Source organism: Salvelinus fontinalis, chromosome 6 (genome assembly GCF_029448725.1).
Source record: "Salvelinus fontinalis isolate EN_2023a chromosome 6, ASM2944872v1, whole genome shotgun sequence".
NCBI classification, from domain to species: domain Eukaryota; kingdom Metazoa; phylum Chordata; class Actinopteri; order Salmoniformes; family Salmonidae; genus Salvelinus; species Salvelinus fontinalis.
In genome coordinates this window covers 47,881,481-47,898,325 of record NC_074670.1, presented here as the reverse complement: position 1 = coordinate 47,898,325, position 16,845 = coordinate 47,881,481, and the positions used below count along the sequence as shown (strand labels likewise).

The 16,845-nt window shown below is 43.4% G+C and overlaps 3 protein-coding genes across 21 annotated transcripts in view; all 3 read left to right on the top strand.

Moving 5' to 3' along the window:
• LOC129857957 (protocadherin gamma-C5-like) overlaps positions 1 to 16,845 on the top strand; it is a 193,666-nt gene that overhangs the window by 87,477 nt on the left and 89,344 nt on the right. The window contains exon 1 of one of the 19 annotated variants that reach the window (XM_055926745.1): positions 3,366 to 5,940. The exons of 16 other annotated variants lie outside the window; for them this stretch is intronic. In XM_055926745.1, the coding sequence (XP_055782720.1) occupies positions 3,541 to 5,940 (2,400 nt within the window). In that variant the 5' untranslated portion in view covers positions 3,366 to 3,540. Of the gene's footprint in view, positions 1 to 3,365; positions 5,941 to 5,979; positions 9,212 to 9,274; positions 13,190 to 16,845 lie in introns of those variants that run through there. 2 more of the 19 variants (XM_055926744.1, XM_055926743.1) reach the window with 2 other exon arrangements.
• Positions 252 to 3,214, top strand: LOC129857965 (protocadherin beta-16-like). The gene has a single exon (XM_055926758.1). It carries the CDS (start codon positions 442 to 444, stop codon positions 2,854 to 2,856), a length of 2,415 nt encoding a protein of 804 aa, XP_055782733.1. The 5' UTR covers positions 252 to 441; the 3' UTR covers positions 2,857 to 3,214.
• On the top strand, positions 13,262 to 16,298 carry LOC129857966 (protocadherin beta-16-like). Its single transcript, XM_055926759.1, has one exon. It carries the CDS (start codon positions 13,887 to 13,889, stop codon positions 16,296 to 16,298), a length of 2,412 nt encoding a protein of 803 aa, XP_055782734.1. The 5' UTR covers positions 13,262 to 13,886.

The following is a 16,845-nucleotide window of genomic DNA, read 5'->3' as shown; positions in this document are numbered from 1 at the left end:
CTTTATGTACATTTGGCCTACATGCATTGACCAAGATAATTAATTGATATAGTCTATATGGTTACCTTTCTACTCTCTCTTATGTGGGCCCTAACATTCCCAACTCTCCTGGTGTGTTTGTCTTTCTATGTTCAATTCTGTAATTTAATAGTCTGAACTCTGAGGGACGCTGTTGGTCAGTGTGTTGCCGTTTTAGAGCAGATTTGCAGCAGTACCTCCCCCGTTATCTCGATATATTAGAGAGAGAAAGAGTCGCACGCAGAGCACCCAGTCCAGGTTACGGAGAACACTAAGTACGGAGACACGGAGCTGCGATTCTTTTGTTCAGGCGATACGATTTTTGGACACATTGTGCTTTGTTTATCAGCACTGAAACCAAACTGAATATTACAGACTGTTTTACGGATTATAACGTGGTTGACTTTTCATGTGCAGGGGGAAATGTCGAACAGAACAATGGCACGGCAAGTACTGTTGTTTATCTCGGTCCTCACTCTCAGTTCAGTGCACGGGCAGGTCAGTTACTCCATTCCGGAGGAAATGGCGAAAGGCTCTTTAGTCGGTAACATCGCGCAGGATTTGGGTTTAGATGTCAAAAGACTGAAATCAGGTAAAGCTCGTATTTATACAGGAGACAGCGCAGAATACATCGAGCTGAATAAAGAAAGGGGAGTTCTCCTTATCAGAGAGAAAATAGACCGTGAGGCGCTCTGCGGACAGACTACACCTTGCGCGCTACATTTTCAGATTATTCTGGAGAATCCAATGGAATTTTACAGCATCACGGTTGAAATAACGGATACCAATGACAATGCTCCGGTTTTTAAAAGGAATGCAATGACATTCGAAATAAGCGAGTCTGCTTTAACGGGTGCTAGATTCGTCTTGGAGAGAGCGATTGATAATGACGTAGGTATAAATGGCCTTCAAAGCTACTACCTTAGACCCACTGATCATTTTATTTTAAAACCGAATAGTAAAATTGGTAGTAGTAAAAACGTAGAGATGGTTTTACAGAAACCTCTAGACCGAGAGGAACAGGGGCATATTTCTCTGACATTGACAGCGTTGGATGGAGGAGAGCCCCAGCTATCAGGAACAATGCAGATAATCATCACTGTACTAGACGCCAATGATAATGCTCCTGTTTGTGCCGAGGCAGAGTATACGGCCAGTATATCAGAAGGTGCTCCTAAAGGCACCGTTTTAACCACAATCAGTGCATCTGATGCCGATCAAGGTCCTAACGGAAGGGTCACATACTCTATATCGAATACTGCCGAGGGTGCTGCTGAACTATTTGAGGTAGACGAAAAAGATGGCGTCATGAGATTAGTTGGAAATGTTGATTATGAAAAAATGAAACATTATGAGATAGACGTTCAGGCGACAGACCAGGGAGGACACTCTGACGCGTGCAAAGTGATTATTGAAGTAATGGATACAAATGATAACAGACCAGCCATTAATACCATGTCAAAGACAAACAGCATATCTGAGGATGCTACACCTGGGACTGTAGTAACAATGATGAATATTCAAGACCCTGATTCTGGTGAAAATGGCAGGGTGCAGTGCTCTATGAACGAAAACATTCCTTTTGCGATGAAGTCAACATCGAATAATTTCTTTACTGTAGTAACTGACGGCGACTTGGACCGAGAGAGAGACTCTGAGTATAACATCAGTGTGACGTGCTCTGACGAGGGCGTGCCCTCGCTCTCCAGCAGCGTCACTCTCACCTTACACATATCAGATGTGAATGACAACGCGCCTGTCTTTGAGAGGAGCTCATATGAGGCCTACATTATAGAAAACAACACACCGGGCCTCTCTATATTCACAGTGAAAGCCAGAGACGCTGACTGGAACCAGAATGCCCGTGTTTCTTACATACTGGAGAACTCCTCGGTTAACGGAGTGCCCGTCTCCTCATATGTGTCCGTTAGTGCTGATAGTGGAGTCATCCATGCAGTGCGCTCTTTTGACTACGAGCAGATCAAGGATTTCCAGTTCCGCGTAAAAGCGCAGGATGGAGGCTCCCCTCCTCTCAGTAGCAATGTGACTGTGAAAATAATGATCCAGGACCAGAACGACAACGCGCCTCAGGTTCTGTACCCAGTCCAGACTAGCAGCTCTCTGGTGGCTGAAATGGTGCCTCGTTCAGCAGATGTGGGTTATCTCGTCACTAAAGTGGTGGCTGTTGATGTGGACTCTGGACAGAATGCCTGGCTCTCGTACAAACTGCAGAAAGCGACAGACAGGGCGCTGTTTGAAGTGGGCTTACAGAATGGAGAAATAAGAACTATACGCCAAGTCAATGATAAAGATGCTGTGAAACAAAGGCTCACTGTTGTAGTGGAGGACAACGGGCAGCCCTCTCGTTCCGCTACAGTCAATGTTAACGTGGCGGTGGCGGACAGCTTCCCTGAAGTGCTCTCGGAGTTCACTGACTTTACGCACGACAAGGAGTACAATGACAACCTGACTTTTTACTTAGTCTTGGCTTTGGCTGTAGTCTCATTTCTGTTCATTACATGTTTAGTGGTTATTCTATCAGTGAAAATATACAGATGGAGACAGTCTCGCATCCTCTATCATTCTAATCTACCGGTTATTCCGTATTATCCACCACGTTACGCAGACACTTTGGGGACAGGAACTCTACAGCACGTGTACAATTACGAGGTGTGCAGGACGACTGACTCCAGAAAGAGTGACTGTCAGTTCGCCAGACCCTGTAGTCAGAACGTACTGATAATGGACCCCAGTTCTACAGGAACAATACAGCGGATGCAGAACGAAAAGAACATCCTGGATGAACCAGACTCCCCAATAGAGGTCTGTTATATTTGAGTTATTATCTTTTCCCCAATACCAGTTTTCTAATGTGTATCCTATGTCTAAATGTGTTGTGCAATTTTTGTTTGAAATTGAATCCGTCAAAAATGCTCTTCATTCCACCAATAAGTGGCTATTTCAGCACCAAGGCCATGGACAGCAACACTTTCAAATAGGCTCTATTTCAATAGGTAGCTTCCTATATTATGTAGCTTCCTATATTAACATAATATCACGGAACGTGTCTTTCGTTAGACGTTCTTTCTCCACATCCCTCAGATATATTGATTTGCATTTGTTATTCATTCATGAGGCTATGTGTGTTGATATAGCATCATAGTGCTGTATTTGATCCCACGGACAATCAAGCCATCTCAAATATGGTGGAATATTTCTCGTTTTCTGTAGTTCATTCCGTTCAACTCAGAGGGACGCTGTTAGTCAGTGTGTTGCAGTTTTAGATTTGCAGCAGTACCTCCCCCATCATCTCGATGTCTTAGAGAGGGAAAGAGCCGCACGCAGAGCTGGCAGTCCGGGTTACAGAGAACATTAAGCACGGAACGAGCTGCGATTCTTTTGTTCCAGAGATACGGATTATTGGCGGAAGATTGTGTTATTTTCTGGATTTACGTGAAACGGAATATTGCAAATTGCTTAACGGACCTTTACGGTATTTGTGATTTCATTGTGCAGTGAGAAATGTCGGACAGAACAATGACACGGCAAGTACTGTTGTTTATCTCGGTCCTCTCTCTCAGTTCAGTGCACGGGCAGGTCAGTTACTCCATTCCGGAGGAAATGGCGAAAGGCTCTTTAGTCGGTAACATAGCGCAGGATTTGGGTTTAGAAATCAAAAGACTGAAGTCGGGTAGAGCTCGTATACACGTTGGAAACAGCGCAGAATACATCGAGCTGAATAAAGAAAGGGGAGTTCTCCTTATCAAAGAGAGAATAGACCGCGAAGCGCTCTGCGAACAGACGACGCCTTGTGCTTTACAATTTCAAATTATTATGGAGAACCCAATAGAATTTTATCGAATCACAATTGAGATCATCGATATCAATGATAATGCTCCCGTTTTCCAAAAGGATTCAATGAAATTCGAAATAAGCGAATCAGCTGTGACCGGAGCTAAATTTGTACTAGAAAGAGCTTTTGATTCTGATATAGGAATAAATGGACTTCAAAGCTACTCCCTTAATCCAACTGATCATTTCGTTCTGAAATTACATGGGCAAGATGATGGAAGTAAAAAGGTAGAGATGGTTTTGCAGAAGCCCCTCGACCGAGAGAAAAGGGAGCAGATATCGTTAGTCTTAACTGCCCTCGATGGAGGTGAGCCTACGATGTCTGGAACAGTGCAGATACACGTCACAGTCTTGGATGTAAATGACAACGCTCCGGTTTTTACACAGGCAATATATAAGGCGAGTGTTGTCGAGAACTCGAAGAGGGGTACTTTATTAACTACAGTTCGTGCAACTGATATAGACAATGGATCAAACGGTTTAGTCACTTACTCAATATCAAGTAGCAAAGTTGGTATTTTGGACTTATTTCAAATTAGCGAGAGTAATGGCGAGGTGCGTTTGATAGGCAAGGTCGACTATGAAACAGCTAAACATTACCAGATTGACATAGAAGCAAAAGATCAAGGCGGTCTTTCAGATTCCAGTAAATTAGTAGTGGACATTGTAGACGTTAACGACAACAACCCTTTGATTGACATGATGTCAACTTCTAAATCAATAGCAGAAAATTCCCCTTCTCATACGATTATCGCTGTAATGAGTGTCCACGACCCAGACTCTGATAATAACGGAGTGGTGAATTGTGTTTTAAGTGAAAACATTCCTTTCACCATTCAATCTACATCGAACGGCTTCTATAGCCTAGACACAGACAGTGATTTGGACCGAGAGAGAGCCTCTGAGTATAACATCAGTGTGACGTGCTCTGATGAGGGCGTGCCCTCGCTCTCCAGCAGCGTCACTCTCACCTTACAGATATCAGATGTGAATGACAACGCGCCTGTCTTTGAGAGGAGCTCATATGAGGCCTACATTATAGAAAACAACACACCGGGCCTCTCTATATTCACAGTGAAAGCCAGAGACGATGACTGGAACCAGAATGCCCGTGTTTCTTACATACTGGAGGACTCCTCGGTTAACGGAGTGCCCGTCTCCTCATATGTGTCCGTTAGTGCTGATAGCGGAGTCATCCATGCAGTGCGCTCTTTTGACTACGAGCAGATCAAGGATTTCCAGTTCCGCGTAAAAGCGCAGGATGGAGGCTCCCCTCCACTCAGTAGCAATGTGACTGTGAAAATAATGATCCAGGACCAGAACGACAACGCGCCTCAGGTTCTGTACCCAGTCCAGACTAGCAGCTCTCTGGTGGCTGAAATGGTGCCTCGTTCAGCAGATGTTGGCTATCTTGTCACTAAAGTGGTGGCTGTTGATGTGGACTCTGGACAGAATGCCTGGCTCTCGTATAAACTACAGAAAGCGACAGACAGGGCGCTGTTTGAAGTGGGCTTACAGAATGGAGAAATAAGAACTATACGCCAAGTCAATGATAAAGATGCTGTGAAACAAAGGCTCACTGTTGTAGTGGAGGACAATGGGCAGCCCTCTCGTTCAGCTACAGTCAATGTTAATGTGGCAGTAGCGGACAGCTTCCCTGAAGTGCTCTCGGAGTTCACTGACTTTACGCACGACAAGGAGTACAATGACAACCTGACTTTTTACTTAGTCTTGGCTTTGGCTGTAGTCTCATTTCTGTTCATCACATGTTTAGTTGTTATTATATCAGTGAAAATATACAGATGGAGACAGTCTCGCATCCTCTATCATTCCAATCTCCCGGTTATTCCATATTATCCACCGCGTTACGCAGACACTTTGGGGACAGGAACGCTACAGCACGTGTACAATTACGAGGTGTGCAGGACGACTGACTCCAGAAAGAGTGACTGTCAGTTCGCCAGACCCTGTAGTCAGAACGTACTGATAATGGACCCCAGTTCTACAGGGACGATGCAGCGGATGCAGAGTGAACAGAACACCCCGGATGAACCAGACTCGCCATTGGAGGTCTGTTATATTTAAATAATGAATGTTCCCCTACAGCTGTATTTTTGTGTGTAATGCATTTTTATAATCGTCTTTAACTGTTTTTAAATCGAGTCTTTACATTTGGAAGCTTTCCGTGGACAGAAATGCTGTTCATTCCCCTGATGTGGCCAATTCAGCACCACTGAGATGGACAGCGGTGCTTCGCAAAGAGGGACCTTTGACATAGGAAACGGTGAATTGTATTGACGTCTTCACCGTTGTCAAGATCATGCAAACATTTGATAAAATAAGAATTCATTTCATAAATCTATATAACTAATTGTGTATTTGTATAAAAACCACGCTACCATACATCCGGTTTTCTAAAGTCGTTTCCGTTTGTGATGTACCCTATAGTTTCATAAACGTTTATCTTGTTTGAGATTACTTGTCCACATCCTGTGGTATCTATGTTTACAGTTGTTCATGTGTTAATATAGCCCACATGACTGGGTTGGGTAAAACATGATTGGGCTGTACATTCTTTTTTAGAGACTCAAACCTTCCCAAACATTTTAGAATTGTTTCTTTCTTAAGAATAGCTGTAGTTCAGTGCATTGTACTCAGAGGGACGCTGTTGGTCAGTCAGTGTGTGGCAGTTTTAGAACAGATTTGCAGCAGTACCTCCCCCGTCATCTCGATATATTACCGAGAGAAAGAGCCGCACGCAGAGCGCACCGTCCGGGTTATAGAGAACACCAAGCACGGAGACACTAAGCTGCGATTCTTTTGTTCCAGCGATAAGGATTATTGGAAGACATTATTGTTGTTTTCTGGATTTATATTTAACAGAATATTTAAAATTGCTTAACGGATTGCATGGTGGTTGTGGTTTAATGGTGAAGGGAACATGTCGGACAGAACAATGACACGGCAAGTACTGTTGTTTATCTCAGTCCTCTCTCTCAGTTCAGTGCACGGGCAAGTCAGTTACTCCATTCCAGAGGAAATGGCGAAAGGCTCTTTAGTCGGTAACATAGCGCAGGATTTGGGTTTGGATATAAAACGACTGAAATCAGGTAATGCTCGTATTCACGTTGGAAACAGCGCAGAATACATCGAGCTGAATAAAGAAAGGGGAGTTCTCCTTATCAAAGAGAGAATAGACCGTGAAGCTCTCTGCAGACAGACGACGCCGTGCGCACTACATTTTCAGATTATTATGGAGAACCCAATAGAATTTTATCGAGTCACAATTGAGATCATCGATATCAATGATAATGCTCCTGTTTTCAAAAACAATGCAATGAAATTCGAAATAAGTGAATCAGCTGTGACCGGAGCTAAATTTGTCCTGGAACGAGCTTTTGATTCTGATATAGGAGCAAATGGACTCCAAAGCTACTCCCTTAATCCAACCGAACATTTTATTTTAAAATTACAAGGTCAGGCTGATGGAAGTAAAAAGGTAGAGATGGTTTTGCAGAAGCCTCTCGACCGAGAGAAACAGGAGCAGATATCGTTAGTCTTAACTGCCCTCGATGGAGGTGAGCCTACGATGTCTGGAACAGTGCAGATACACGTCACAGTCTTGGATGTAAATGACAACGCTCCGGTTTTTACACAGGCAATATATAAGGCGAGTGTTGTCGAGAACTCGAAGAGGGGTACTTTATTAACTACAGTTCGTGCAACTGATATAGACAATGGATCAAACGGTTTAGTCACTTACTCAATATCAAGTAGTATCGATGGTATTTTGGATCTATTTGAAATAGATGAAAGCAATGGCGAAGTGCGTTTGATAGGCAAGGTCGACTATGAAACAGCTAAACATTACCATATTGACATAGAAGCAAAAGATCAAGGCGGTCTTTCAGATTCCAGTAAATTAGTAGTGGACATTGTAGACGTTAACGACAACAACCCTTTGATTGACATGATGTCAACTTCTAAATCAATAGCAGAAAATTCCCCTTCTCATACGATTATCGCTGTAATGAGTGTCCACGACCCAGACTCTGATAACAACGGAGTGGTGAATTGTGTTTTAAGTGAAAACATTCCTTTCACCATTCAATCTACATCTAACGGCTTCTATAGCCTAGTAACAGATAGTGATTTGGACCGAGAGAGAGCCTCTGAGTATAACATCAGTGTGACGTGCTCTGATGAGGGCGTGCCCTCGCTCTCCAGCAGCGTCACTCTCTCGTTGCAGATATCTGATGTGAATGACAATGCGCCTGTATTTGAGAGGAGCTCATATGAGGCCTACATCATAGAAAACAACACACCGGGGCTCTCTATATTCACAGTGAAAGCCAGAGACGCTGACTGGAACCAGAATGCCCGTGTTTCTTACATACTGGAGGACTCCTCGGTTAACGGAGTGGCCGTCTCCTCATATGTGTCCGTTAGTGCTGATAGTGGAGTCATCCATGCAGTGCGCTCTTTTGACTACGAGCAGATCAAGGATTTCCAGTTCCGCGTAAAAGCGCAGGATGGAGGCTCCCCTCCACTCAGTAGCAATGTGACTGTGAAAATAATGATCCAGGACCAGAATGACAACGCACCTCAGGTTCTGTACCCAGTCCAGACTAGCAGCTCTCTGGTGGCTGAAATGGTGCCTCGTTCAGCAGATGTGGGCTATCTTGTTACTAAAGTGGTGGCTGTTGATGTGGACTCTGGGCAAAATGCCTGGCTCTCGTACAAACTGCAGAAAGCGACAGACAGAGCGCTGTTTGAAGTGGGTTCACAGAATGGAGAAATAAGAACTATACGCCAAGTCAATGATAAAGATGCTGTGAAACAAAGGCTCACTGTTGTAGTGGAGGACAACGGGCAGCCCTCTCGTTCAACTACAGTCAATGTTAACGTGGCGGTGGCGGACAGCTTCCCTGAAGTGCTCTCAGAGTTCACTGACTTTACGCACGACAAGGAGTACAACGACAATCTGACTTTTTACTTAGTCTTGGCTTTGGCTGTAGTCTCATTTCTGTTCATCACATGTTTAATGGTTATTATATCAGTGAAAATATACAGATGGAGACAGTCTCGCATCCTCTATCATTCCAACCTCCCGGTTATTCCGTATTATCCACCGCGTTACGCAGACACTTTGGGGACAGGAACTCTACAGCACGTGTACAATTACGAGGTGTGCAGGACGACTGACTCCAGAAAGAGTGACTGTCAGTTCGCCAGACCCTGTAGTCAGAACGTACTGATAATGGACCCCAGTTCTACAGGGACGATGCAGCGGATACAGAGTGAACAGAACATCCTGGATGAACCAGACTCGCAATTGGAGGTCTGTCATATTTAAATAATTCATTTTCCCTCAAAGCTATATTTGTATGTCTAATTTATTGTTTAATCGTGTTTAACTGTTTACAATCGAGTCATTTTAATTTGGAAACTGTCCGTGTACATAAATGCTATTTATTCCACTGATGTTGTAAATTCATCACCAACTCACATGGATAGTTCGCTGTTATAAGAGTGCAATTCCTAAATCTATATCAGTCATGTGTATTTCTATAGAAAGCACACTAGCGTCCATACATCCGGTTTTCTATTCTGTCGTTTCAGCAACGTGTATCTTGTTGGAGATTGCATGTCCACATCCTCTGGGCTCTATGTTTACAGTTGTTCATGTGTTAATACAGGTCACATGACTGGGTTGGGTTAAACTTGATAGGACTATAATTTTGACTATAAACAGATCAAGGATTTCCAGTTCCGCGTAAAGGCGCACGATGTGGGCCCTCCGCAGATTCCCCAATAGAAATCTGGTATTTTTTAGTCATTACATTTTCCGTAAATGTCTACATTTTATTTGCAATCGAGTCTGTCAGAAGTGCTCTTCGTTCCACTGATATGTGGCCATTTCAGAAGCACTATCATGGACAGAGTTGCTTTGCGAAGAGGGTGAATTTCAAATGGTTGCTTGTTGTCTACCACAGTAGTCTAGTTTCACGCAACGTGCTTTTCGTTATACATTCTTTGCCCACATCCCCCTGACATATTGGTTTACATTTGTCATCATACATTGGCCTATATGTGTGGATTTCACCTAATAGTATTCTGTATTCTACCCTTCGGATACTCAAACCTTCTCATTGTCACGATCGTCGTAAGGATGAGACCAAGGCGCAGCGTGGGTAGAGTTCCACATATTTTTAATAAATCAAAACTCACCAAAACAAAACAAAAAAATAAAGAACAAACGAAACGTGACGCTACTGGTATGCACTCAGGCAACTCAATGTAGACAAGATCCCACAACACAAACGAGTAAAATGGCTACCTAAATATGATCCCCAATCAGAGACAAGGATAAACAGCTGTCTCTGATTGGGAACCATATCAGGCCAACATAGACATACAAAACCCCTAGACATACAACACCCATAGACATACAAAAATCCTAGACATACAAAAACCCTAGACATACAAAACTAGCGTACCCACCCTAGTCACACCCTGACCTAACCAAAATATATAGAAAAACAGAGATATCTAAGGTCACGGCGTGACACTCATATACAATATGTTGCGGTGCGTTTATTGTTTTAAGGCAATCTGTAGTTCAGTGGATTGAACTCAGAGGGACGCTGTTGGTTAGTGTGTTGCAGTTTTAGAGCAGATTTGCAGCAGTACTTCCCCCATCATCTCGATATATTAAGAGAAAGAGAGAGCCGCACGCAGAGCGCACGGTCCGGTTACAGAGAACACTGAGCAAGGAGACTACGATCTTGGATTCTTTTGTTCCAGTGAGACGGATTATTGGCAGAGAATTGTGTTATTTTCTGAACTTACTTTTAACGGAATACTGCAAATTGTCTAACGGATTATATGGTGTTTATGGTTTAATTGTGAAAAGGATATGTCGAACAGAACAATGATACGGCAAGTACTGTTGTTTATCTCGGTCCTCTCTCTCAGTTCAGTGAACGGGCAGGTCAGTTACTCCATTCCTGAGGAAATGGCGAAAGGCTCTTTAGTCGGTAACATAGCGCAGGATTTGGGTTTGGATATAAAACGACTGAAATCAGGTAAAGCTCATATTTATACTGGAGACAGCGCAGAATACATCGAGCTGAATAAAGAAAGGGGAGTGCTCTTTATCAAGGAAAGAATAGACCGTGAAGCGTTGTGTGGAGAGACGACGCCATGCGCTTTACACCATCAAATTATACTTGAAAACCCATTGGAATTTTACAGCATAACGATTGAGATCACAGACATCAATGATAATTCACCGGGTTTCAAAAAGAATGAAATGAAATTCGAAATAAGTGAGTCATCACAGCCAGGAGCTAGGTTCGTTTTGGATAGAGCAGTTGATAATGACGTTGGTGTGAATGACCTGCAGAGCTACACCCTAAAACCAACCGATAATTTCATATTAAAATCACACATTTTACCTGACGGGAGTAAAAATGTGGAAATGGTTTTGCAGACGCCTCTAGACCGAGAGAAACAGGAGCAGATATCGCTGATTTTAACAGCAGTAGATGGAGGAGAGCCTCAGCTATCAGGAACAATGCGGATAATCATCACTGTACTAGACGCCAATGATAATGCACCTGTCTGTTCCCAAGCCGTTTACAAGGCTAGTGTAACAGAGAACGCGCCTAAAGGCACCATTGTAGCTACAGTAAGCGCGACTGATGCTGATCAAGATTCATACGGAAAAGTGACATATTCCATATCAAACATCGTCGAAGGCGGTGCTGAATTATTTGAAGTTGATAATGATGACGGTGTAGTGAGTCTATTAGGAAATATTGATTACGAAAGAATGAAAAAATATCAAATTGACATTCAAGCTAGAGACGCGGGAGGACTCATAGATTCTTGCAAAGTAATCGTCGATGTTTCTGATTTAAATGATAACAAACCAATCATTAATATAATGTCTAAGACAAATGCAATATTAGAAGATTCTGTGTCTGGCACAGTTGTAACAATTATCAATGTTCAAGACTCAGACTCGGGTGATAATGGTAAAGTAGAGTGCTCCATAAATGAAAACATTCCATTTACTATTAAATCTACATCAAATGGTTTTTACAGTCTAGTAACTGACAGTGACTTGGACCGAGAGAGAGACTCTGAGTATAACATCAGTGTGACGTGCTCTGATGAGGGCGTGCCCTCGCTCTCCAGCAGCGTCACTCTCACCTTACAGATATCAGATGTGAATGACAACGCGCCTGTCTTTGAGAGGAGCTCATATGAGGCCTACATTATAGAGAATAACACACCGGGCCTCTCTATATTCACAGTGAAAGCCAGAGACGATGACTGGAACCAGAATGCCCGTGTTTCTTACGTACTGGAGGACTCCTCGGTTAACGGAGTGCCCGTCTCCTCATATGTGTCCGTTAGTGCTGATAGTGGAGTCATCCATGCAGTGCGCTCTTTTGACTACGAGCAGATCAAGGATTTCCAGTTCCGCGTAAAAGCGCAGGATGGAGGCTCCCCTCCACTCAGTAGCAATGTGACTGTGAAAATAATGATCCAGGACCAGAACGACAACGCGCCTCAGGTTCTGTACCCAGTCCAGACTAGCAGCTCTCTGGTGGCTGAAATGGTGCCCCGTTCAGCAGATGTTGGCTATCTTGTTACTAAAGTTGTGGCTGTTGATGTGGACTCTGGACAGAATGCCTGGCTCTCGTATAAACTGCAGAAAACGACAGACAGAGCGCTGTTTGAAGTGGGCTTACAGAATGGAGAAATAAGAACTATACGCCAAGTCAATGATAAAGATGCTGTGAAACAAAGGCTCACTGTTGTAGTGGAGGACAACGGGCAGCCCTCTCGTTCAGCTACAGTCAATGTTAACGTGGCGGTGGCGGACAGCTTCCCTGAAGTGCTCTCGGAGTTCACTGACTTTACGCACGACAAGGAGTACAATGACAACCTGACTTTTTACTTAGTCTTGGCTTTGGCTGTAGTCTCATTTCTGTTCATCACGTGTTTAGTGGTTATTATATCAGTGAAAATATACAGATGGAGACAGTCTCGCATCCTCTATCATTCCAACCTCCCGGTTATTCCGTATTATCCACCGCGTTACGCAGACACTTTGGGGACAGGAACTCTACAGCACGTGTACAATTACGAGGTGTGCAGGACGACTGACTCCAGAAAGAGTGACTGTCAGTTCGCCAGACCCTGTAGTCAGAACGTACTGATAATGGACCCCAGTTCTACAGGGACGATACAGCGGATACAGAACGAAAAGAACATCCTGGATGAACCAGACTCCCCACTAGAGGTCTGTTATATTTGAGTCTTTATCTTTTCCATAAAACTATATGTTTCACGTGTCTGTCTAAATGCATCGGCGATTTTATCTGTTTAAAATCTAGTATGTGTCATACCTGGGGACTTTCCATGGTCAGAAATGCTCTTCGTTCTACATGTGGGGCCATTTCAGCACCATGGTCATGGACAGCGGCTCTTGGCAAATAGGGTTTATTTCAATGCGTAGCAAATAGTTTCCTATTGTAGAATATTTTCATGCAACGTGTATTTTACTAGACCTTGTTTGTTAATATCTCACTGACTTTGTTTTGTCATATTTACATTGGCTTAGTTGTTGATATAAGAACAATACGGTATTTATCGTTTGTAAACTGAAACCATAAGTATGTTGTAATGTTTTTATTTTATGTAGTGGAGTGCATTGAACTCAGAGAGACGGTGTTGGTCAGTGTGTTACAATTTTAGAGCAGATTTGCAGCAGTACCTCCCCCATGATCTCGATATATTAGAGAGAGAAAGACACACACAGGGCGCGCAGTCCGGATTGCAGGGAACACTAACACGGTGACTCAGGGCTGCGATTCTTTTGTTCAACCGTGGTGGATTTTGGGACCATTTTTCTTTAACGTTTTGCACTGGAAACCAGTGGAATATTACAGACTTCTTTACGGATTATAACGTTTGTGTTGTTTGATATCGCATTGAAAATGTCGGACAGAACAATGACACGGCAAGTACTGTTGTTTATCTCGGTCCTCTCTCTCAGTTCAGTGAACGGGCAGGTCAGTTACTCCATTCCGGAGGAAATGGCGAAAGGCTCTTTAGTCGGTAACATAGCGCAGGATTTGGGTTTAGATATCAAAAGACTGAAATCAGGTAAAGCTCGTATTTATACTGGAAACAGTGCAGAATACATCGAGCTGAATAAAGAAAGGGGAGTTCTCCTCATCAAAGAGAGAATAGACCGTGAAGCGCTCTGCGGACAGACGACGCCTTGTGCACTGGATTTTCAGATTTCTCTTGAAAACCCGATGGAATTGTACCCGGTAACTGTTGAGATCACAGATATAAACGATAATGCTCCCAGTTTTAAAAAGGCTGAGAGAAGATTGGAAATCAGTGAGTCGGCGGTGATTGGCTCTAAATTTGTGTTAGAGAAAGCAGTCGATCCAGACATAGGTTTAAACGGTCTCCAAACCTACTCGCTGAAACCCACAGACAATTTTATTCTGAAATTACATAGTCAGGCTGACGGAAGTAAAAAGGTAGAGATGGTTTTACAGAAACCTTTAGATAGAGAGAAACAGGAGCATATGTCGTTGTTGTTAACTGCTTTGGATGGAGGCAAACCTCAAATGTCTGGGACAATGCAGATACACGTAACCGTGTTAGATGCAAACGACAATGCGCCGGTTTTTACCAAAACAGTTTATACGGCAACAATAACAGAGAATTCACAAAAAGGAACTGTTGTCACTACAGTTAGTGCTTCTGATGCAGACGAAGGAACAAATGGTGAAGTGTCCTATCTAATTTCGAATGGTATGGACAGTGGTTCAGAATTGTTTCATATAAATGCAGATGGGGATTTGATATTAGATGGCCCAATTGATTATGAAAAAGCCAGATATTATCAGATTGATATAGAAGCAATAGACAATGGAGGCCTTTCAGACTCAAGTAAAATAATAATTGATGTTAGTGACGTGAATGACAATAGTGCTGTTATTAATTTGATTTCCAAATCAAGTTCAATACCAGAGGATTCCCGTCCGAACACAGTAATAGCTATGATGAGCGTGAACGACCCTGATTCAGAAAGTAATGGTAAAGTTCACTGTGGCATAAATGCGAAAATCCCCTTTACAATAAAATCAACATCTAACACATTTTACAGTCTAGTAACTGATAGTGACTTGGACCGAGAGAGAGACTCTGAGTATAACATCAGTGTGACGTGCTCTGATGAGGGCGTGCCCTCGCTCTCCAGCAGCGTCACTCTCACCTTACAGATATCAGATGTGAATGACAACGCGCCTGTCTTTGAGAGGAGCTCATATGAGGCCTACATTATAGAAAACAACACACCGGGCCTCTCTATATTCACAGTGAAAGCCAGAGACGATGACTGGAACCAGAATGCCCGTGTTTCTTACATACTGGAGGACTCCTCGGTTAACGGAGTGCCCGTCTCCTCATATGTGTCCGTTAGTGCTGATAGTGGAGTCATCCATGCAGTGCGCTCTTTTGACTACGAGCAGATCAAGGATTTCCAGTTCCGCGTAAAAGCGCAGGATGGAGGCTCCCCTCCACTCAGTAGCAATGTGACTGTGAAAATAATGATCCAGGACCAGAACGACAACGCGCCTCAGGTTCTGTACCCAGTCCAGACTAGCAGCTCCCTGGTGGCTGAAATGGTGCCTCGTTCAGCAGATGTGGGCTATCTTGTCACTAAAGTGGTGGCTGTTGATGTGGACTCTGGACAGAATGCCTGGCTCTCGTACAAACTGCAGAAAGTGACAGACAGGGCGCTATTTGAAGTGGGCTTACAGAATGGAGAAATAAGAACTATACGCCAAGTCAATGATAAAGATGTTGTGAAACAAAGGCTCACTGTCGTAGTGGAGGACAACGGGCAGCCCTCTCGTTCAGCTACAGTCAATGTTAACGTGGCGGTGGCGGACAGCTTCCCTGAAGTGCTCTCGGAGTTCACTGACTTTACTCACGACAAGGAGTACAATGACAACCTGACTTTTTACTTAGTCCTGGCTTTGGCTGTAGTCTCATTTCTGTTCATCACATGTTTAGTGGTTATTATATCAGTGAAAATATACAGATGGAGACAGTCTCGCATCCTCTATCATTCCAACCTCCCGGTTATTCCGTATTATCCACCGCGTTACGCAGACACTTTGGGGACAGGAACGCTACAGCACGTGTACAATTACGAGGTGTGCAGGACGACTGACTCCAGAAAGAGTGACTGTCAGTTCGCCAGACCCTGTAGTCAGAACGTATTGATAATGGACCCCAGCTCTACAGGGACGATGCAGCGGATGCAGAACGAAAAGAACATCCTGGATGAACCAGACTCCCCAATAGAGGTCTGTTATATTTGAATAATAGTTATTTTCCCTAAAACTGTATGTTTCATATAGGTCTATATGTAAGCTATCGGTGATTTCATCTGTTTGAAATCAAGTCTGTGTACCTGGGAAGTTTCCATGGTCATAAATACTCTATATTCCACTGATATGTGGTCATTTCAGCACCACGGGCATGGACAGCGGTGGTTTGCAAATAATCTGTATTTCAATCACAGAGCCTGCAGTTTTCTAAAGTAGCAGTTTCTCTCAATGTGTATTATCTTTAGACCTTGTTTGTTCACATCTCATTGACATATTGGTTTTCATTTATCATTAATACATTGGCCTGTTTGTGTTGTTGGCATAGTTGTACTGTGTTTTATAGTTTGGAGACTCAAACTTTCCCAAGTGTGTTCGAATATTTTAATTTTTTCAAAAGTATATCTGTAGTTCAGTGGGTTGAACTCAGAGGGACGCTGTTGGTTAGTGTGTTGCAGTTTCATAGCAAATGTGTAGCAGTAGCAGTACCTCCCCCATCATGTCGATATATTAGACAGAGACAGAGCCGCACACAGAGCGC

Excerpts from the sequence above, each read along its gene's own strand:
- LOC129857966 (XM_055926759.1), top strand. The coding sequence starts at position 13,887 with ATGTCGGACAGAACAATGACACGGCAAGTACTGTTGTTTATCTCGGTC.
- LOC129857965 (XM_055926758.1), top strand. The coding sequence starts at position 442 with ATGTCGAACAGAACAATGGCACGGCAAGTACTGTTGTTTATCTCGGTC.